At 37.8% G+C, this 20,019-nt stretch overlaps 4 protein-coding genes across 5 annotated transcripts; 3 read left to right on the top strand and 1 right to left on the bottom strand.

The window, feature by feature from the left end:
- The first annotated feature begins 811 nt into the window (after positions 1-811).
- LOC140767261 (uncharacterized) lies at positions 812-1,566 on the top strand. The gene has a single exon (XM_073107109.1). The coding sequence runs from the start codon at positions 879-881 to the stop codon at positions 1,311-1,313; it is 435 nt and encodes a 144-aa protein (XP_072963210.1). The 5' UTR covers positions 812-878; the 3' UTR covers positions 1,314-1,566.
- Positions 1,567-2,062: 496 nt separating this feature from the next.
- LOC140767468 (SKP1-like protein 11) lies at positions 2,063-3,687 on the bottom strand. The gene is made up of 2 exons (XM_073107391.1): positions 3,578-3,687; positions 2,063-2,898 (listed from the first exon to the last, which is right to left on the bottom strand). The coding sequence occupies exon 2, from the start codon at positions 2,849-2,851 to the stop codon at positions 2,246-2,248; it is 606 nt and encodes a 201-aa protein (XP_072963492.1). The 5' UTR covers positions 2,852-2,898; positions 3,578-3,687; the 3' UTR covers positions 2,063-2,245.
- Positions 3,688-5,075: 1,388 nt separating this feature from the next.
- Positions 5,076-16,015, top strand: LOC140767865 (uncharacterized). Its single transcript, XM_073107938.1, has 18 exons — positions 5,076-5,590; positions 6,146-6,204; positions 6,280-6,411; positions 6,585-6,725; positions 7,286-7,342; positions 7,432-7,526; positions 8,477-8,609; positions 9,619-9,798; positions 10,393-10,586; positions 10,716-10,782; positions 12,365-12,498; positions 12,886-12,952; positions 13,674-13,736; positions 13,819-14,051; positions 14,136-14,265; positions 14,861-14,953; positions 15,173-15,376; positions 15,628-16,015. Exons 1-18 carry the CDS (start codon positions 5,245-5,247, stop codon positions 15,919-15,921), a joined length of 2,622 nt encoding a protein of 873 aa, XP_072964039.1. The 5' UTR covers positions 5,076-5,244; the 3' UTR covers positions 15,922-16,015.
- LOC140767866 (phosphoacetylglucosamine mutase) lies at positions 15,952-19,987 on the top strand. Of its 2 annotated transcripts, none has more exons than XM_073107940.1 (10): positions 15,952-16,085; positions 16,214-16,413; positions 16,497-16,759; positions 17,335-17,454; positions 17,532-17,674; positions 17,758-18,009; positions 18,120-18,535; positions 18,621-18,796; positions 19,422-19,518; positions 19,603-19,987. In XM_073107940.1, exons 1-10 carry the CDS (start codon positions 16,060-16,062, stop codon positions 19,743-19,745), a joined length of 1,836 nt encoding a protein of 611 aa, XP_072964041.1. In that variant the 5' UTR covers positions 15,952-16,059; the 3' UTR covers positions 19,746-19,987. The 2 variants fall into 2 exon arrangements, with proteins under 2 accessions (XP_072964041.1, XP_072964040.1); XM_073107939.1 differs by having other exon boundaries at positions 15,971-16,109.
- Positions 19,988-20,019: the final 32 nt, after the last annotated feature.

The following is a 20,019-nucleotide window of genomic DNA, read 5'->3' as shown; positions in this document are numbered from 1 at the left end:
TGATATTTTAGAATACTATTGCAAAATTACCCCGAAGCTAAGTATATTCGTCACAAATAAACTATACCTGAAATGAGTTACTCTAATGCGTGGTCTGTAGTAAAATGTCCCGCCGACACAGCCGAACAGGTACCTAATCCTATGTTTTATCTCCTTCGGGTGATTAAAAAAAAAAACTTATAGTATAACTAACTGCTTTGTGTTCTTTGTCGGCCTCTCCGATAACAACTGATAGTAGCTTTGATAGATTCCAATCCATCATATTCATATCGGTTAACACTACCGGCTTTAAAGAAGGCCTACTCACTCTCAGTTTTGCTTGGCATCACCCGCGTTGAGGTTGAAATAGATTTGTAGCTGCTGCTCTTATATTCTGAAAGGACTTCATGCTGTGCCTGGAACGATCTCCAATATTATATATGATTGTAATCTTTTAATTATTTTTGTATTAGTTTTCTTATTGGGAAGCTTATCTTCTGGGAAGCACAAAACCTTTGCTATGGTTTTTTGCTAGCGGATGCGTTCTCATTGGACTGGCGGCTCCCATGTAATACACGTTCCCTTTCCAACAATAATATATACATATATATATATATGTGGTGTTTCTTATCCGCGAATCCGAGCCTGCTGCTAGGCCTGGTTTTGAGAGGAGGGCCCAATTAGAAGATTTCCACTTTAATGGCGCGGGTTAAATTTCGACGTAAAGATCCGAACAACTTTAGGCCGAAAGACTATCAACGGCCCAACCCGATAAGGGCATTATAGTCATTTAATTGCTTCTCCCCTTGCAAGAACCCCGAAGGATAAGGCACTGGTCATATCCCCGATAGCTTTACGACACCTTAAAACCCAAGCAAGCACTCAAAGGGGGCAAAAGAATGGCGGCCGCCGTGATCGGATCCCTCGCCTTCTCCACCTCTAGCCGCCCTCCGCCGCTTCGCCGGAGATCCCCTCCCCCAGGGAACAAGAGCCCCGGAATCTCCGCTAGATTCGAGCGGCCGCTGGAGGAGCTCTACAACGTCCGCGTGGAGCGCGGGGTCTCCAAGGAGCGGCTCGAGGATCTCGGCGTGGATCGGTGGTCGACGTGGAAGACCGGCAGGTGCCGCTTCCCCTGGGACTGGCACGTGGACCAGCAGGTGTACATCGTCTCCGGCGAGGTCCGGGTCGTGCCGGACGGGACCAAGTCGGGTGACCGGCACATGCGGTTCGTGGCCGGGGACCTCGTCCGCTACCCTAAGTGGTTCGAGGCCGACCTCTTCTTCGATGGGCCCTACGAGGAGCGATATCGGTTCCGGGCGTATGGGGACGATTGAATCCGAAACCCTTTTCCGGAGTTCATCTCGATCTCTCTAGCGATGCGTGGAATTTTGTGTTTCCTTGTCGGTTTTATATTTCTCTTTGGTAGGGCTTAAGAGGTTTTGGGGGGTTTTTCTTAAGAGTTCGATAAATGAGAAATTTTAACACCTTTATTGTTACATACAATCTTTATCTCCTTTAATTTGATTTTCTTTTCCCATGTCCAACTTGTAGTCGCAAATGTTTTAGAATAAATTAAAGAATTAATTACGCGTGTGTGTATATTTTGGCTCGTTTCGTGCTTTAACATGTACAATTTTTATGAGAGTTAGCTTTATGTATATGAGACGATTAATTCTTAGTTTAGCTTATAATTAGCTTGACTACGATCAATCAAATATATATATATATTTGACTAAAAAAGAATTGATCAACAACTCCAGAAGGCTAGGACACCCACAAGTATATTCAAGTAAATGAGTTATAACTAAAATTACTATGATTCAAGGATCATGAGCAAATCTTAATGGAAAGACCAGAGGAGAAAAAAAATATACTATGGTTGCTGAATGAAGATGAGAAATTTGCAGGTGTCGAATAATAATAACTAAATAAGAACATAGTATCAGACTCATGGTGACCTGAATTCCTGTGAAGTAGATGATTATCTCTTAGGTCCATTAAACTAAGAATACAAGGATACATGAAATATAATATTACATGATTAAGAAATCTAAGAGGACAGCAAATAGCATATTCACATAAACTCGAGAGAATGGATTTTACAAGCATAACATATTCAACCAACTGATTCGTCCAACAAGCGACAAGTTCTAATCTTTCTGACAAAATGCGCCCAAAAACTATAGAGTTTCAGAATATAAACGGAAAATTATAAAGATTTAGAGTATAAGGGTATCATCGTCAGAAAGTTAACACAGTGAGAATTCTATTGTTCAAAAGCCCAGGCGTTGTCCTCCCTCATCTTCCTCTCCTCCTCTTCGGTGAAGTCACATTCAATCCCAAAATAGTCTCGAACCTCTTCGACCTTCATCTCCTTGATTATGTCAGCTATAAACTTGCAAGTGCAGTCGAGCAGCGACTTAGACTCCATATAGTTCGCAGCCGCGGCTAAATCAAAGAGGACTTCCTGGCTGAGATCACCCAGAAATGCTCTGTCCCATTCAGTTAAATCCTCACCTTCGGCAGCATCGATATGCCGTTTCCAGAATTCAATTGCCTTGGCGAGAATCGGCGCACTGACATTGAGAAGGGGCACAGGATTCTCGCCACACCCATCTAAAATGGCGTTCTTAATGATCTCAGACTGCTGGCCGATGGCCAACTTGATAATGAACTCCTCCTTCTCCTGGCTCTGCAGCACGACATTCTCCGGCAGCTCTGGCTGCTGGGATTCCACTGGGATCTCCTTCGAGGACTCGCCCTTGATAAACTCCGACGCCTTAACTTCTGCGGGGTCTTTTGGCAGCTCCAGCATCTCAGTGTCCTCCAGGGAATTCTCCCGGCCTTGTACTGTGCCATCCTCCATGTCCATCTCCTTCGCGGCGATGGCTAACGGACTTTTACCTTCCCAAAACAAACCTGAAAATGACCAGAGAATAAAAAAAACAAGGGTGACGAGAGATGACAAAGGATTATATTCCTCTGTAGCTCATCCACAGTAAGTCACCGAGATTCAAGTTCTCGATTCAGGATCCGAAGTTACGTCAACGGAGAAAGCACCTCAAATCATGGAAAAGGGGGAAAAAATTTTGAACTCCAGCATTTGGTATTCCATCATTAGTGTTCTAAGGCGTCAAATTCCAATAATTACTTGACAAGGGGGAAAAGATAGCAACAGCAATGCACTACATGGCATACTAAATCGTGAACTAGAAAGGAAAAATTCAGATCCTATCGCAACCGACAAGAAATTCTCTAAAGTAAAGAAAGAAAAAAAAGATTCTGATTCCATTAATCACATTAATCAAACAAAATAAATCTTTCTACGAGAGTACCTAATTACTTTTCCGAACGGGATCTTTAATCTACCAACCTAATCATAGGAATCGGAAGAAATTATCAAGCAAACCTAATGGCTGCTCCTTTTACGCGCGAAAAAGAAAAAGAAAAAGAAAGAAGAAAAAAGCTAGTCGATCAATTGGGCTACAAGCAGCCAAAACCATTAATTACTTAAAGCAAAGCAAGAGGTGGGAATGACAAAAAGAAAATAAACAATTAATTAAAAGAAGAAAGAAAGAAAGAACGAAAGAAAAATTACTTCGTTCTAGAGGAAGGAGAAGATGACGAGGCTCTGAACGAGACGAAACAATGAACTAGAGCATTACGGAGGGAAGTCGAAATTTTATTTATAGATGAGGCGGCCGACTGAGTCCGAAAATATCATTCGATTCGTTTCGCTTCTTTTTTTTCCTTAAAATAAATATCGTTTCGCTTCTAAACCCGAATAGTGGTAGTTCAGATTATTCGGTTCTATTTTAATTTCTCTATTCTCCTTTTAGATGATATTTATGAGCCATTTCGCGAGAAAACGTTACTTCTCTTTATTACATAACCACTCAATTACACTATTCTTCACGTATCATATACGAGCTTATATGCTTTCCAAGTATCATTTTAAATATTTTAATTTGATATTATTTTTATATTTAAATTTGAACTTATTTAAATCCGTAGTAAATACTCTAAATTCATGGAAGAAAATTATATTTCTAAATTAAAATAAAATGCACTAAAATTCGTGCTACTGACTAGCGTGAACGAGAAAATTATTTATGAAATAAGTAATATACTGATAAATATCATCGTATGATAATAAATGTTGTAAATCCTATGACAAACGATGTATTCTACAATAAATATTGGTCGTTATCATAACCACAGGTGGATTATGAGGATGGGAGACCAATTTATTAGGAACGTGTTTAATATCCTTTCATTTTAGGAGTGCTTTTATAAAATTAGAATTGTAGAACTATTATAAAAGATTATGTGAAAGACTTTTAACTCTGTGAATAAGAAAGGATATGAATGTGATCTCATGTTCACCAACCAAATGGATCTAAAGTTATTTGCAAGTTCTTCTTTTATTCTCCTTTTATCAATGAAAAGAAAATTAAGATAAGTAAAATATACTATTTTAATATGCAGTAATATTATGAGCAACCGACTTTTCATTGTGTTGGGGGTGAAGGCTGAGTTGTTGTCCAAATTAAATCTGGTCTAATTTATTATAGTTTTAATAAAAAAATTAAATTGTTCAGTATATTTTTCATAGGTAAAATTTCTTATTAATTTATTGTTTTTATATGGTCATAAAACGCTGAACTAATTAGTGTTATATATGTATATATATATTTAACTCAGTATTTTAGCAGTTAGGATAAAAAAATATCTGATGATTAAGACGCTAAATCGATCGGTGTTTTTAATAATGTTTATTTTTGGTAGTGTTCTAAACTAGACTATTTGATAATAAATTTAAATGACAGTCTATTTTAATAAAAGAAATATAAAATGGGTCAATTCGGTAAAAACCCGTCAGATCTTTTTATCTTTTCCCGGTCAAATATTGGTTCATGTGGCCCATTAGGATGACGTGGCGCGTTTATATAGCCCGCGCAACGGTGTTTTGCTGTTCCCCGCCGTTTTCCACAGTCTCCGAGATCGAGACAACATCCGATGCACAAAAATCAAAATAATATTTTCTTGTTTAAGAATCACTGTTAAATAAGTGGCGACAAAAGTTTCAATGATGTGGGAACGTTCGCGTCCATAGGAAGCTCAAAGTAATCGGACCCGTCGAGAACCACACTCTCTCTCTCTCTCTCGGCTCGCTCCTGTCTCCGACTTCGTCAATCTCCGATGTGAGAGGAGAGGGAGAGAGAGAGAGAGAGAGCAAAGCCCTAAAAAGGATCGGATCCGATCATGCCTTCTTCTTGCGGCAAATTAGGGCACCGGAGCTCCGCCATGCTTGGCCATAGAAGCTCCCGTCTCCTCCTGCTCCCGGCGGCGGCGGTGGCGATGCCGGGATCCGTCCGGTTCCGATGCGTGCTCGGTCACGTGGCGCCGCGGCTGGCCGTCTCCGCGTCGATCGGCTCCGCTAACGTCATAGCGGCTGCGGCGGCTGCCGCCGGCGGAGGCACCGGGGCGGCGCACGCGGCGGTGACTTCAGCTCTGGCGCACGTGGCCGTGACGGCGGTCGCTATCGCCTCGGGGGCTTGCCTCTCCACCAAGGTCGATTTCCTCTGGCCTCGGGTCGAGGAACAGCCTGGTCCGTTTCTCCATTTAGTTATATTGCGAGTTTTTGTGAATGCCGTTAGCTTTTGAGTTAGGATATTTATTGCGATCCTATGCGGATAAGAGTATATTTTATTAGCCTTTGGATTCTGGAATTAGGAAATTTGAATCTTACGTGGAGAGGGGGATTAAGTTTTGATACAGTCCTACTCAAGAAGAGGTCATCAATGCTATAAGGAGCCAGGGATCGTCCAAGATTCAATGATTCCATCATTCCATGGCATGACTGACTTCCGATAAATCAGAAATTGTTGCCATATATGCCTAGCATCAGAATTATGCCAATTAAATTCAGACTCTGTTAAAGAAAAATTTAAGCATTAGGAGTTTTTGTCACTTTATTGGGATATTAATATCTTCTATAATTGGAAATTTGATTCATTATCTCCTTTTAAGCTCACTTATTACCTGGCATTGACTCTTCATAGATGTAGAGCTAAAAAATTTCCTTGGATATTTTTGTGTTCTGATTTCTTGTTTTTACGTGTGTGTGTGTGTGTTTTTTTTTAATAAATTTTATCTTTTGCAGATACTCTTGTTATTGAAGGAGTTGATGTAACAGGATACCCAATTTTTCAGGATCCAAAGGTCTGTTAATATATGCTCCGTAGATGCCTCCAAGTTTCACTTCATTGGTTTATGTATTACCATTCTTGACTGCAGGTGCAGAAGGCTATTGCATTTGCAAGCAGAGCTCACCTTGGCCAATTAAGAAAAACAGGGGAGCCATATGTCACACATTGTATTCATACTGGAAAGATTTTAGCTGCTTTAGTTCCATCAAACGGAAAAAGAGTACATTTTCCCTCCATTTAGTTGTTTTTAATGCATACTGCTCTTTTTTCTTTTGAAATTATTAAGATTTTAACTTTGCATGGTAGGCGATAATCCATCTTCTCTTAATGAATATGCCTTCATGAATCATTTTATCTATACTTCTTTCATTTGAAAGAAATGTTGAATTGCAGGCTATAAACACAATTGTAGCTGGAATTCTTCATGATGTAGTTGATGACACCATTGAGAACCTCAGCAGCATAGAAGAAGAATTTGGTGATGACGTAACACATCTGGTGGCTGGTGTTTCAAAACTAAGCTACATAAATCAGGTTTTCTCTAATTTGTTCTCTGTTGTTGAACATTGTCTCCGTCGAACAGTAACTTTATTGAGGGCTCTTTTCTTTCTTTTTGGTTTTCTTCTGCTTCTTTTAAGACAAATTTTTGTAGGAACTTGGATAGGTCCAAATCTCCTTGCTTGTGAAAAGTATTTGCTGTAGGCAACATAAGCTGCTTCTCTATTTAACTTACAACTGCTGGGAACACATCAGACCGCTTCTTTAAGCTAGAGATCATTAAGTATAATGGTATTCTCTATCTTATTGCAGTTTTTACTTTAAGAAGACTCGAGCTAATGGAAACCATCACTCAATTATTGTAGCATCCAAGTATTTACAGCACTTAAACACACCATATGGAACATGTATTTGCAGCACTTTAGCAAAATACTCCATATGGAACATGTATTAAAGTGTAAAGCTATAATTAATTAATAAGTGTTGCAACTAGTACCTCAAATGATTCTTTTGACAGATTGTGTGGCTGAGTTTCATCTTTTAATCCTTTAGACTTTTCATCTTATCCTGTTCATGTTGATATTCACGATGTGCAGCTATTGCGCAGACATCGACGGGAAACTGTTAGTGGAAGTACTCTTACTTCTGAAGAGGTGTGCTTCCTCTTCTAAGTATTCTTTATATTTTGAAGAGAACTTCAGCTTGATCTATGCATAGCTTCTTAATTGCTGCATCTTCTTAGGCAAATAATCTACGAGTTATGCTCTTGGGTATGGTTGATGATCCTCGCGTTGTCCTCATCAAGTTGGCAGATCGTTTACACAACATGCGAACCATGTATGCCCTACTAAACTTGTTGCTTGAGGTTGATAAGTTGTTGGATTGTTTACCTCATGTTACTTTTGCTTATTGACTAAATTAGAAATTCTAGTGGTGAAGTAACATCTAAATTTTCTACCTTTTCTGTTGTAGCATTTTTGAGTGGTAATTTCATCTCTGCTAAAGTTATGTGCTTTTGGATGGTTATGAAAATTGAAATGAGAAAAGAGAAAAATATAACCAAGTAAATATATTTTCTTGTTATATTCTCTGTTATACTTTACAATCTAGTTGTATTGCTGTGGAAGAAATTGTTTTTACTAATTTCTTAGAGCATTATCATCAGTTTCTCTAACCCATTCCCTACTTTAAAATTGAGAGAACTACCCATTTCATACATTTGATAAAATCGCACATTAGCCATCCGGGCATCCCCTAAATTTGAGAAAAGCTACAGTGCTTCTCTAAATGTAGAGAGGGAATAGAGTAACAATGTAGCTTCACTACCTTTAAAAAAAAGTTTTTCTCTCTCTAAGTGCAATGATGGTGCTTTGAAAAATATAACTTTTAAACAACTAATATAAAGCAAGTATAAATGAAAATAATATTTAAATTGTTTAGGGAATGGAGTAGGGAATTTGATGTGGATATTATAAGAGAGTGATAACTTGCATGTTCTTAGGTACTTTCTGCTAAAGTTCTACGATATAATAAGATTTCATGACTATAATAGAATGTTGAACTTTAACCACTGGTTTATTAGTAAGATAGTGCCAGGTTTCTATTATTTTACATGAACAATTCTAACAATATCCCAGTTGTAAGTTTTTTGTGCCTTCATTTCTACAAGTTTATCTACAGAATCAAATAAATGTCTCTGAACTTCGGACTGGTGTATATCAAATATCTTGAGTTCTCTACTAGGTATACTAATGCTTTCTGTGCTACTGTTTGTCATACAATTTCAGTTATGCTCTGTCGTTGCCCAAAGCTCAGGCTGTTGCTGAGGAGACATTAGCTGTGTGGTGCTCACTTGCTTCTAGATTGGGAGTTTGGGCTTTAAAAGCTGAGCTAGAAGACTTGTGCTTTGCTGTCCTTCAGGTCTGTCATTAGTTCTATTCTTGTTGGTTAGTCTGCACTCACATGTAACTGTTAGATGAAGACCTGGTGTTTCCATTCCTACTGTGAAAAATGAGGTTGTGAAATTTCTACACTTATACTTGAGGTTATTAAAGAGTTTATTAATATTGATGTTACAGTTTTTATGTTTCTTTCTGGAAATTTGATTGTATTGTTATATGGTTAGAATTAGAAGATATTTCATTTTTATAATGGCTGGTTCCCACTAAGTTAGAGATCTAATGGTGGAAAATTTTCTTTCCTTTATTTTTTAGCCATATGTAGTTCTTCGTAGTTCCTTGCAACATTTAAATTCACATTTCATTGGGTTTAGTTGTCAATTGACTGCTTTCTCTCTTTCTCTCTTTGCTCACATGAATATAGCAAACAAAAAAATAAACCTCTTTCTAGATTATATCAGAATTGTTTTTTTAATGCTCATGTGGTTTTAGTCTTTTAGAGCCTATACCGTCAAAATGTCAGGTCAATGCTGTGCTTAAATTAAGTCACTGACAAATCAGGATATGCTAGCCAAAGTGACCTGGTCAACAATATTATAATATTAGTTATGATGGTTGAAGTCTTGAAGATACCTGATTAACAAGATCTTATGTCAGGTACATATATTGCTTCATCTGTGGAATGTAAAGGTTAAAATTTACTGTGAAATGGGATACTGTCAAGGGGTTGGGTAAATTCTCATGGATTTCTAGTGTCCGCTTATATTGAGTTAAAGAGAGATTGAGCCCAAGGGAGAGGAAAAAGTTCCTACTTTGGCAGTTTGGCTAATTATTTAGATGCATGAATAACGTTGTTCTTGTGAAAAGTGAAGTTTGTCAGCATATAATGAAAATATAAGCATGTTCTTTATTGGTGCACTGTCCTTTTTTTATTCATTTATATTGATACATATGCGTGGGAATTGTTTTTATTCGTGAAGGTTCTTGTCCATAAAATTCTCATTAGTCATTACATTGCTGAACTCATGCAGCCTCACGCTTTTAGGAGAATCCGAGCTGAGCTTGCTTCCATGTGGAATCCTACCAACAAATCTAGAAGTTTGAGAAGATCATCAATGAGAACTGGCTTTGTTACCCAACTGGGAGATAGTGCAATGATGTCCAACTATGATTGGCCTCTTGAATCCGATGAAGAGAAGGCAGATTTAAGGGTGAGGACAATGTGAATGTAACTATATTATATATATTGATTCGTATTACTGCAGACTTTTTTTTCTTATCATTTGAGGAAACACATTGTGAGTTAACTTACTAGGTTAATTTACTAGTTTCTTAATTCTTCATGCTGAATAAGAATATTGTAGGTGATTATCTGTATTATTATTATGTAATGATTTAGTAGAGAAGTTCACCTGCAAAACATATCCTTTATCTGTATCTTCCTATTGTAACAGTTGTCTTGTGGACTCATACTAACCTTTAAAATATATAGATTCTCAATACCATTCATATTTTCAAGTAGAATACATGATAAGTGTAACAAGTCGCGCCACCTAAGAACCAATGCTGGAGTTTAGGAAGAGCTTTGTTAGACAAAAGTTTGAGTGCGGACCTTGCTTAATAATGATGTAGTAAAGAATTATATTAATATTAGCTTTATAAGATGTTAACTTTATGCTTAAGGGTGACATATTTTACTTTGCATAGTGTTTCTTGGATTCATTACAGTCATCTCCTTTTGTCATCATTTATTGTTGTCTTATTACATATTCTTAATGCTCATGTTCCATTTTTATTATCTGCAGGACCTTTTGCAGGCTGTATTGCCATTTGATATGTTGCTGGATCGAGAAAAGCGCATTAAAAGTCTTAATAATCTCAGGAAATGTTCTGAAGCATCAGTATTAAAGCGTAATATTGTGAATGATGTTGCTGTTGCATTAGCATCTTTAGCTGCTTGCGAGGAAGCGCTTGAGCTAGAGTTACTAATATCAACCTCGTAAGCATGCAACTTGCTCCTCTTACATCCATTTTCAGTTTTATTAATTTCTCTATATACTTTAGTAAAAAAAAAAAAAAAGCTACTAATCTATCAATAGATGACAAATTCTGCCCATATGCTATTCAGGTACATTCCAGGGATGGAAGTAACTCTGTCTAGTCGATTAAAGAGCTTGTACAGTATCTATTGCAAGGTATCAAAATACACTATATCCATCTTGTACGGGATATATATTCAACCACATACGTGACTAAACATTAGATGTGTAATATATGTATTGTAAGTTTGTAACACCCTTGCTTGAATTTCAAATTCCAATTCTTAAGTCTTAACCACATCCCTTAAGCATTGAAAAAAATTTAACATAATAGTGTTGTCTCATGCAAGATAGCAGTAGCTTTTAATTTGAAATTGCAGAAACCATGATGAAGGTTGACTGCAGGGAATCAAGATAAAAAGTATAAAGAGCATTAATGGCCTGCTGTGTCCTGGAGGAAGGCCTTTGGGTATGCCTATAATAAGGGTAGACTAATACCTTAAAAATGTTCCAAGATGCCTTATGTCAGAAGTATTTGATCCACTAGTAAACAACTTATATGTAATGCATGTAGAAAAGTAGGAAACAATCTGCTGTAGAAACTCATCTAGAAGATAAAGAATATAAAATCTTTACTCCAAAATGCCAGGATCATTTTCAGTTTAGTGTGAGTTTTAAGTCTCATTTTAGGTCCCTTGAGACCTTGACAGCCATGTAAGTAGGTACTTACAAGTGAAAGTTGCCTCTCTCACAAGTTATCAATCTTCTCACTTGTAGTTGGTTTTTAAATCTCTCATGCAGAATTTCATGCACTTTTTTTGTCTAGCTTATGAGTCTCCATCTCTTAAGAGTTACCAAAAACATCAGTCTCCTCTTGGACTCCAAGTTGAGAAAATCATATGCATCATTGTCTATTAAATATAGATAAATAATTGTTTTAATCACTTAAGCTTTTAATATAGTTGGTGAGTTAACAACTTTAACATAGTATTGGAGCGAATGTCTTGAGTTCGAACCTTGTTAGACTTATTTTTTATTTAAAAATATAAAACCTCTATCAATTTAATTCAAGTCGATTTCTTATGCCTCTCAAAATGTCTCAAGTCCATAAGTGGGGGAGAATGTTAGATTATAAAATATAAAAATCTCTTTGTCTAACTACTTAAACTTTTAAAGTAATTAGTAAGTTAACATGGTATTAGAGTTAGATGTCATAGGTTTAAATCCTGTCACACACATCTTCGCCTAAAATTGTAATTTCATCAATTTAAATCAAGCCCATTTCTTGGGCTTATTAGAATATTTTTGCCTCGAGGTGAGGGGAAGCATTAAATATAAAATATGAAAATTATTGTTTTCTAATTTAAGCTTTATTGGCGAGTTCAAACACAGATGTCATGAGTTCAAATTCTATTATACCCATTTTTGCTTAAAATATAAAACTCTATTTAAATTAAGTTCATTTCTTGAGCTCATCAAAATATCTCAGCTTTGAAGTGAGGGATATTATTACATATAAAATATTAAAATCATCATTCTCTAATAGTTTAAAAATTTAGAGCAGTTGTCGAATTAACACTGTCTTCACTTATACTTGTAGTAAGAGTAATTATCTGGAATTTAGTATCATATTTATGTTTTTCTAACGTAGATGTAGATGTAGATGTAGTTTGTCTTCTCTTGGTTTAAGTTGCTGTTGTAAGTCCATTTGCTTGTTCTCATATTTTCTTTGAAACAGATGAAACGGAAAGATATTGGTATTAGGCAAGTCTATGATGCTCGTGCTCTGAGGGTGATAGTTGGTGACAAAAACGGGGCATTACATGGACCTGCAGTTAGGAGTTGCTACAGTGTCCTTGACATTGTACACAGGTGGAACACAAAATGCTTTTATTATGGTTCACTGTACATGAGTGCTTTTATGTGGCGTAGTGCCAAACATAACAGAGTACTGAGTAAGAAGCTACAGTGAATTACCGCTTGCTGTTCTCTGATGTAACGGATAATATTTTGAAACTATGATCAGCTGACATATGACATGTTTTGTATAAAGTTATCACATTGATTTTTGAAATACTTTCCGATATTTTGAGCATTTTAGGCAATGCCAGTGCCAATTCTGACCAATATACTTGATATAGCATAATTTTTTCTAGCAACTATTGCTATGCAGTTTTATCAGTGTGTTTTCACGGAAGCAGTAAATCACTTATTATCTATCCAATGTCACTGATTGTGGTATCCTCTATCTCTCTGCAGGCTATGGACTCCAATTGATGGAGAATTTGATGATTATATTGTCAATCCCAAGCCTAGTGGTTATCAGGTTAAAATCATTTTTGTGTAATGATGGGCTGACTGGTTACACTATATGTATTTGCTATTTCTTCACCATGTCTTAAGCTCTCTTGTTGTGATTTGTGAAGACTAAAGTATCATATCTGGTTGCCACAATTTTTTTTTTTTTTGAAAGGTTGAAAGCTAGTAGAGTCCTACATGAAGAAAATGAGAATCATGTCCGATGAAGAAGCATATAGGGAAATACTAGTTCAGGGAACTGGGAGTACAGAACAAGTTGGAGGATATCTCATGGTTCTTTCCTAACAATGTCATGCCTACTTTGATGATAATGGATTCAAGATATAGACGTAGTGAGGTGTTATGTAGGTTTGAGGTGCAGAAGTTTGGTAAAAGAATGCCAATCCAAATGCAACTTGTTCAATAAGAGAAAAGAACGCATAAGAAAGCTGGAAGTATGTCTGTATCTGCATGCACTGATCGTCTTGCAGACCTGTTTGAAAATAAATTGAGCTATGTGAGGGGCTGAATAAATAGTCTGTAAACTAAGAAAGTTGCGCACAAAATTTATTTAACTTAGTACACCTTATTCTATAGAGATTCTATAATTATGAAGACTAAAGAATTTCTTGGAATTCACCTTAGTAGCTCCTTTCTATCTGTATTTTTTTTTCCTTTCCTATTTTTCTCTCCAAATTCATTTTGCCCCATCATCTCTTCTGTCTGCTAATTTGCTTTTGTTCGTGCAGTCTCTCCACACTGCAGTTGAAGGTCCTAATAAGTCACCTTTGGAGGTTCAAATAAGAACACAGGTAGGATAATATTACCTAGCATTCTGAATGCAATTTGTCTCAAAGATCTGCCAATACTGATGGAGCACAATTTCATGTACAGAGAATGCACGAACATGCTGAATTTGGGCACGCTGCTCATTGGCTGTATAAGGAGAATAAGGTCGAAGTTGCAAACAGTGGAGATTCTAAGATCTGTACTTCATGCGAATCAAAAAGCTTAGAGGATGCGTCTTGCATTCAGGATGACATACCCTGGAAGTACAGTTGCATGAAAGTGGGACATCCTGTCCTTAGAGTTGAGGGTAGCCATCTACTTGCAGCTGTCATTGTCAGGTTCAATGTTGATTGCAAATTTATTCAAATACTGTTGAAGGTTTGTGCCTTGCTTACCACGACTATTTAAAATGGATAGTGCAGTGTAGATAAGGGTGGAAGAGAACTGCTTGCTGCTGTTAGTTTTGGTCTTGAAGCTTCTGAAGCTGTAGCGGAACGGAGATCTTCTTTCCAGACAAAGCGCTGGGAAGCTTATGCTAGCCTTTATAAAAAGGTTAAGTTTTTGAATTAATGTTTTTGTATATTTCCTGCCTATGATTATTTGATGGGTACAATATTTAGACTTTTCTATAGTGATGATTTCTACTTTAAGAAAACAACCTACACATATCAATATTTTCCAGTAGTTTAAAATTTAGATTGCACAAGAGGGATATCAATCAGGTGGATATGATCCAGTTTAAGAAAATATCTGTTTCATTGGTCAAATCTGTTTGTCTTGCTTATTTTGATGTTTACGGTAACAGTAGTTTCCCAACGTATCTACATGATCGTGGAAGAGCACCACTATTGCACTGATATATTTGAAATTGATGAAGAGATGCATACAATTTGCTTATTAGGATGTATCAATGTAATCAGTATTTGGGCTTCTTGAAGCAGTGCCGGTCATTTTATCTTTTTGAACTTGTTTACATTTGGAATCAGAAATATTTCCATGCTTAGTGATCTTGCTGAATGTAGATGACAGAACAGTTTGTGATTTGTAAGCTGTTGTGAACATCATTCGGCGTCATTTTTCTGTGCATTAACATTGGCGAAGACTCTCCTATTGTTTGGTCTGCTCTGACACACAGGTTAATTTTCAGGTTTCTGATCAATGGTGGTTTGCACCAGGACATGGTGATTGGTCAACTTGCCTTGAGAAGTACACATTATGCCGAGATGGGATGTACCATAAGGTGCATGATTTGATACTTTTTAATTGACCTCTTACCATTGTCTATCGAGATCACAAAGTATCATGGCAAGAGTACTTTATGATTGATAGATGAACTTGTTTGCTTCACTGTTAGTGCTAAAGCTTTCTCAAACTTTGAGATGCCAATGGTTAATCAAAAATTTAAGGCCCGCATGTACTAACTCTTCTGTTCTTTTCTTGCATCACCCATTTCCTACAGCAAGACCAATTTGAGCGCCTGCTACCTACATTCCTTCAAGTAATCGATTTAACAGAACAAGAGGAGACCGAGTACTGGATGGTTGTGTCTGCTGTTTTTGAGGGTAAAGAAATCCTCACCGTCCCTTCTGGTTCAAACTATACTGAGAGATCAAACTTCAGCTCTCTAAGTTCAACTCCGTCAAATGATGGTGTCAGGAATAAGGTAATTAATTACATGGTCATCTCAGTATATAAATCCCCTTCGAAACATTGTTCTTTGTGCCATATCCCTCAGTCTCAGAACTTGTGCTTTATTCGATCAGCCTGATAGATAGCGTGGTGTAACTTATTTTCATTTGTAGTCTCAGAGATCTTAAAATTAAATTTCAAAGTACAATTTGTAGCCTTAGTCTCGAAAGGGATCTGACGATCGACTTACCCATGAGCTGTTTTTTTAATTTATAATGATACTAGGTACACTTACTGAGGAAGATGCTTCAATGGGAAGAGCGAGTGAGTCGGGGAGCATCCTTGGGAGAAAAAAAACAGCAGCCGACCTCACACGGGCGATCCCATAAAGCAGGCCTTGACGAAGTCGTGATCATATGCTGGCCCCATGGAAAGATAATGAGGATGAGCTCCGGTAGCACTGCTGCTGATGCTGCTGGAAGGATTGGCCTTGAAGGAAAGCTAGTGCTGGTAAATGGCCAGCTTGTCTTACCACACACAAAGCTCAAAGATGGGGATATTGTGGAAGTGAGGATGTAGTTATTATTTGTTCATCTTAGAATTCCATGTACAGTTCCATTTGTCGACAGAAATTTTCTGCAAGAAAGGAAAGGGGACTAGCCTATTTATATTATATTATAATGTACATAAGCAAACACTCCTCCACACATTTCTTCCATGCAAATCTTTTGCCAGGGTAAAAAGTTCGTATTAATGGCGATTGCTTGGTATTGATTTTTTCTTTTTCTTTTTCTTTTTCTTTTTGAGAAATAGTTGGTTATAATTGGTTTTGCTCTTTCATTTCCATCGGATGACAACACTCTGAACGTAGCTCTTGCCATGACGAGATCGACCGGAAGACGTGGAAGCACGTCTACACTGAAGTGATTCACGTGTTTCCCTCGTGTCAAACGCTTGTTAAAAGAGAGGCCTTTTTGGCTATCAGCGTCCTCCCGCAGTCTTTCTCCATGGCTGACGAGAAGCAGCGCGTTCTCTTACTCGACTCCGGCTCCCGTTTCCCTCTCCCACAAGGTGCAATTGATTACCCCATCTATCTCCTTACTCTCTGATCTCTATTATCCTTCGAAGGATCTCACCTTTTGGGCTTTCTGTAGGGGTTCGGTTCTCGTACGGCACCGCCGGGTTCCGATGCAATGGATCGATCCTGTCGTCTACGGTGTTCCGCGCCGGAATCATTGCGGCGCTGAGGTCTCTCAAGACCGGATCCGTCGTAGGCCTTATGATCACCGCCTCCCACAACCCCGTGGCCGACAACGGCGTCAAGATCGCAGACCCCGACGGCGGTATGATGACCCAAAGCTGGGAGCCCTTCGCCGACGCGCTCGCCAATGCCCCCGACCCTCAACACCTCCTCCAAGTTGGTCTCTTTTTTTTCCTCCGATTTTCTCATTTGTTCCCTTCAAATTATTTATCTGAGTATTATGAACATTTTTTTTATTTATAATTTGCATCTTTTTCTGGGTTTTTGTGATGCCAGTTTTGGTCCCTTATTTTTATATCTTTTTGAGTGGAGATACCGTGCTGTAATATAGGGAAAAAGATTATTGTTTTTTTTTTCCATGCAGCCGTGGAAATTTCAAGTGACGCCATATACGTTTTTAGGGTTCGATTTGTTGGGTTCTACATTTTTGTTAACCCTCGATTGTCTTTGGTTCGTTGGCGATATGATTATGTTAATTTATGTTTTTGCATTGAAACAACTATTCTGATAAAGTTGAGCTAAACTTGATCTATGGAATTACCTGCCGGTAGAACTGAAGTTTGGGCAGCGCATAATTGATTTTACGTAGCAATGTTGGGCTTTTTAGAAGAAACTGATGATAGCTTACAGAATAAAGTAAGGGGCATCCATTTTGTTTTTGTTTATTGTTTGCCCTAGATATTCTTAATTTTTATTCACCTCATGGTGCTAAAATTAGATCTCTTTGACAGTTGGTGCTTCAATTTGCAATGGATGAGAATATTCCATTAGGAGGAGTGCATTCTGCTGAGGTATTATTAGGAAGAGACACAAGACCCACTGGAGAGTTTCTCCTTGAAGCGGCAAAACAAGTATGTTGTATCAAACTCATAGCTATGTTTTGTTCATATCTAAACTGGATGATCAATTACTCGCTCATCTGCTGAAGGGAGTTAATGCCATGATTGGTGCTATTCCAATTGATATGGGAATCTTGACAACTCCTCAACTTCATTGGATGGTTCGGAGTAGGAATAAGGGCATAAAAGCAACTGAGACTGATTATTTTAAGCAACTCTCCGAATCCTTTAGGTTTGTTTTGAAGGAGCTTACAGAAGTATCAAACTTAAGGTATCACATTTATGTATGTTGATTACTTACTCTATTGGCTATAGGTGCTTGATGGATTTGGTCCCAAAGGAAACCGTAAAGGATAGGGCAGATACCAAAGTTGTTGTAGATGGAGCTAATGGTGTTGGTGGAGCGAAACTTGAGGAGCTGAAAGAAATGCTCACAGGGCTTGAGATTCATGTGAGAAATTCGGGAAAGGAAGGAGAAGGAATCCTTAATGAGGGGTGTGGTGCAGATTATGTGCAGAAAGAGAAAGTTGTTCCTTGTGGGTTTTGCTCTGATGATGTAGGAACAAGGTGATACTTCTGCCTGTTACTTTCCAGCTATTCTACTTGCCATTTATTGGAGTTTTATGTATGCTAGTTAAATAGCAATAACAAGTGCACTGTGCAATTTAGCATTTCAGGTGTGCAAGTTTGGATGGTGATGCTGACAGGCTTGTGTATTTCCGTGTCTTGTCAGCAAGTCACAATAGGATTGATCTTGTTGATGGAGACAAAATACTCTCTCTCTTTGCAATATTTATCAAAGAACAACTAAGTATTCTTAATAAGAAGGATAATGACTTAAGCAAGGAATTGCCTGCAAAGCTTGGCATTGTTCAGACAGCATATGCAAACGGAGCATCAACCAACTACCTCAAGCAGCTGGGCCTTGAAGTGGTATTCACTCCAACAGGTGTGAAATATCTGCACAAGAAAGCTTCAGAGTATGACATTGGCATATATTTTGAGGCCAACGGGCATGGGACAGTACTATTCTCAGAAAGTTTTATATATTTGTTGGAGTCTAGGAGTAACGAGCTTGCTTCTACCTCTGCAGGTTAACTCATGACTCATACTATGTATCTCTGGCATCTATGGCATTCTGATATACTGATTTCTTGGTGACTTCCTGTCTGTCTCAGGGTCTGAGCGTCACAAGGCTGTGTTGAGATTGTTGGCAGTCAGTCAGTTGATTAATCAAGCAGTAGGAGATGCTCTCAGTGGATTGCTTTTGGTTGAAGCTATTCTGCAATACATGAGGTGGTCATTCCAGAAGTGGAGTGAGCTTTACCATGATCTGCCTAGTAGACAACTGAAGGTAACTTGCCACCTTCATTCATACTCCAATGGTTCTTTTCTTATAATTTAAATCTTAGGCTCCCATATATACATTAAAAGTGATCCAGCCCGAAATGAAATACAAAGGACCAGGTAGAACCTAAAATATCAGTCATATCTTATATGGAACTAAATTGGCCTTTAGGCAATAAAAAACAAGAGAGTTCGTATCTAATCGAAATGTTTACATAATAAAAAACAGTCGATACTCCCCCATATCCTGTTGCAGGTCATGCTAATTTTATCAGTTTGGCATTGACATTTTGAGGCAGTAGATGGTTGTTCCACAAGATTGGGGACACAGAGGAAAGTTTGCTATATATAGTGAAAAAAAAAATCACAATATTGTTTGAAGGATCAGTCAGACCATGTGTTTCTACATGGTAATTACAAGATGACGACAGGGTTTCAAGCAGTAGCCCATGATGCATAAAAGTTGATGTGAGCCATATAGACTGCAGATAAATATTGTTACTGAATCGACACGTCAAGAATCTGTATGGAAATACCGATTTTCCCACGATGGTATATGAAAAAATAATGACAAGAGAAATCCCTTATTTAGTAGTTTCCAGCTCATTGTTTTGCTGATATTTCTTACGTAGGTAAAAGTTGCAGATCGAAGTACTGTTATTACAGCAAATGCAGAAACGCGAGTTGTGAAGCCTTCCGGTTTGCAAGAGCTGATAGACATGGAGACAGGTAAGCTTTTCTAATTGTGGGAAAATTATATTTGTGGAATATTTTTTTACCCAGGACTGTGGTTGATGTGGAGATATATTGCAGCCAAATATCCTCGTGGGAGATGTTTTGTTCGTCCATCTGGTACAGAGGATATAATTCGTGTATATGCCGAGGGATCAACACAGGAAGCAGCTGATAACCTTGCCAAAGCTGTTGCACAGCATGTTGATCGCCTATTGGGATAGGCAAAGCGAAGTGACGAACTTATAATTTAATTTGAATCTTCGGCAATGAAAGTAGGCTGTTTATTTTTCTCATAAAGAAAGACAATTTTAAGTACTGAATCTATTTTTGGTGGGTATATGAAGATGTTTTTTTTCCCCCTTGTTGAAGTCATAATTACATCAACAAAATTTTCGCTGTTAGCTTTATTGGCTTTCATCTTTGACTAATCAAATGATTGAATCACACCTGAATTTAGCTTGAATTGTCACAGAGTTGTCTACTCAAGCTCTATCT

This window comes from Typha angustifolia, chromosome 9 (genome assembly GCF_048772165.1).
Source record: "Typha angustifolia cultivar Huaian chromosome 9, ASM4877216v1, whole genome shotgun sequence".
Taxonomy (NCBI): Eukaryota; Viridiplantae; Streptophyta; class Magnoliopsida; order Poales; family Typhaceae; genus Typha; species Typha angustifolia.
The sequence above is the reverse complement of the archived record's forward strand: the minus strand, read 5'-3'. Positions and strand labels throughout refer to the sequence as shown.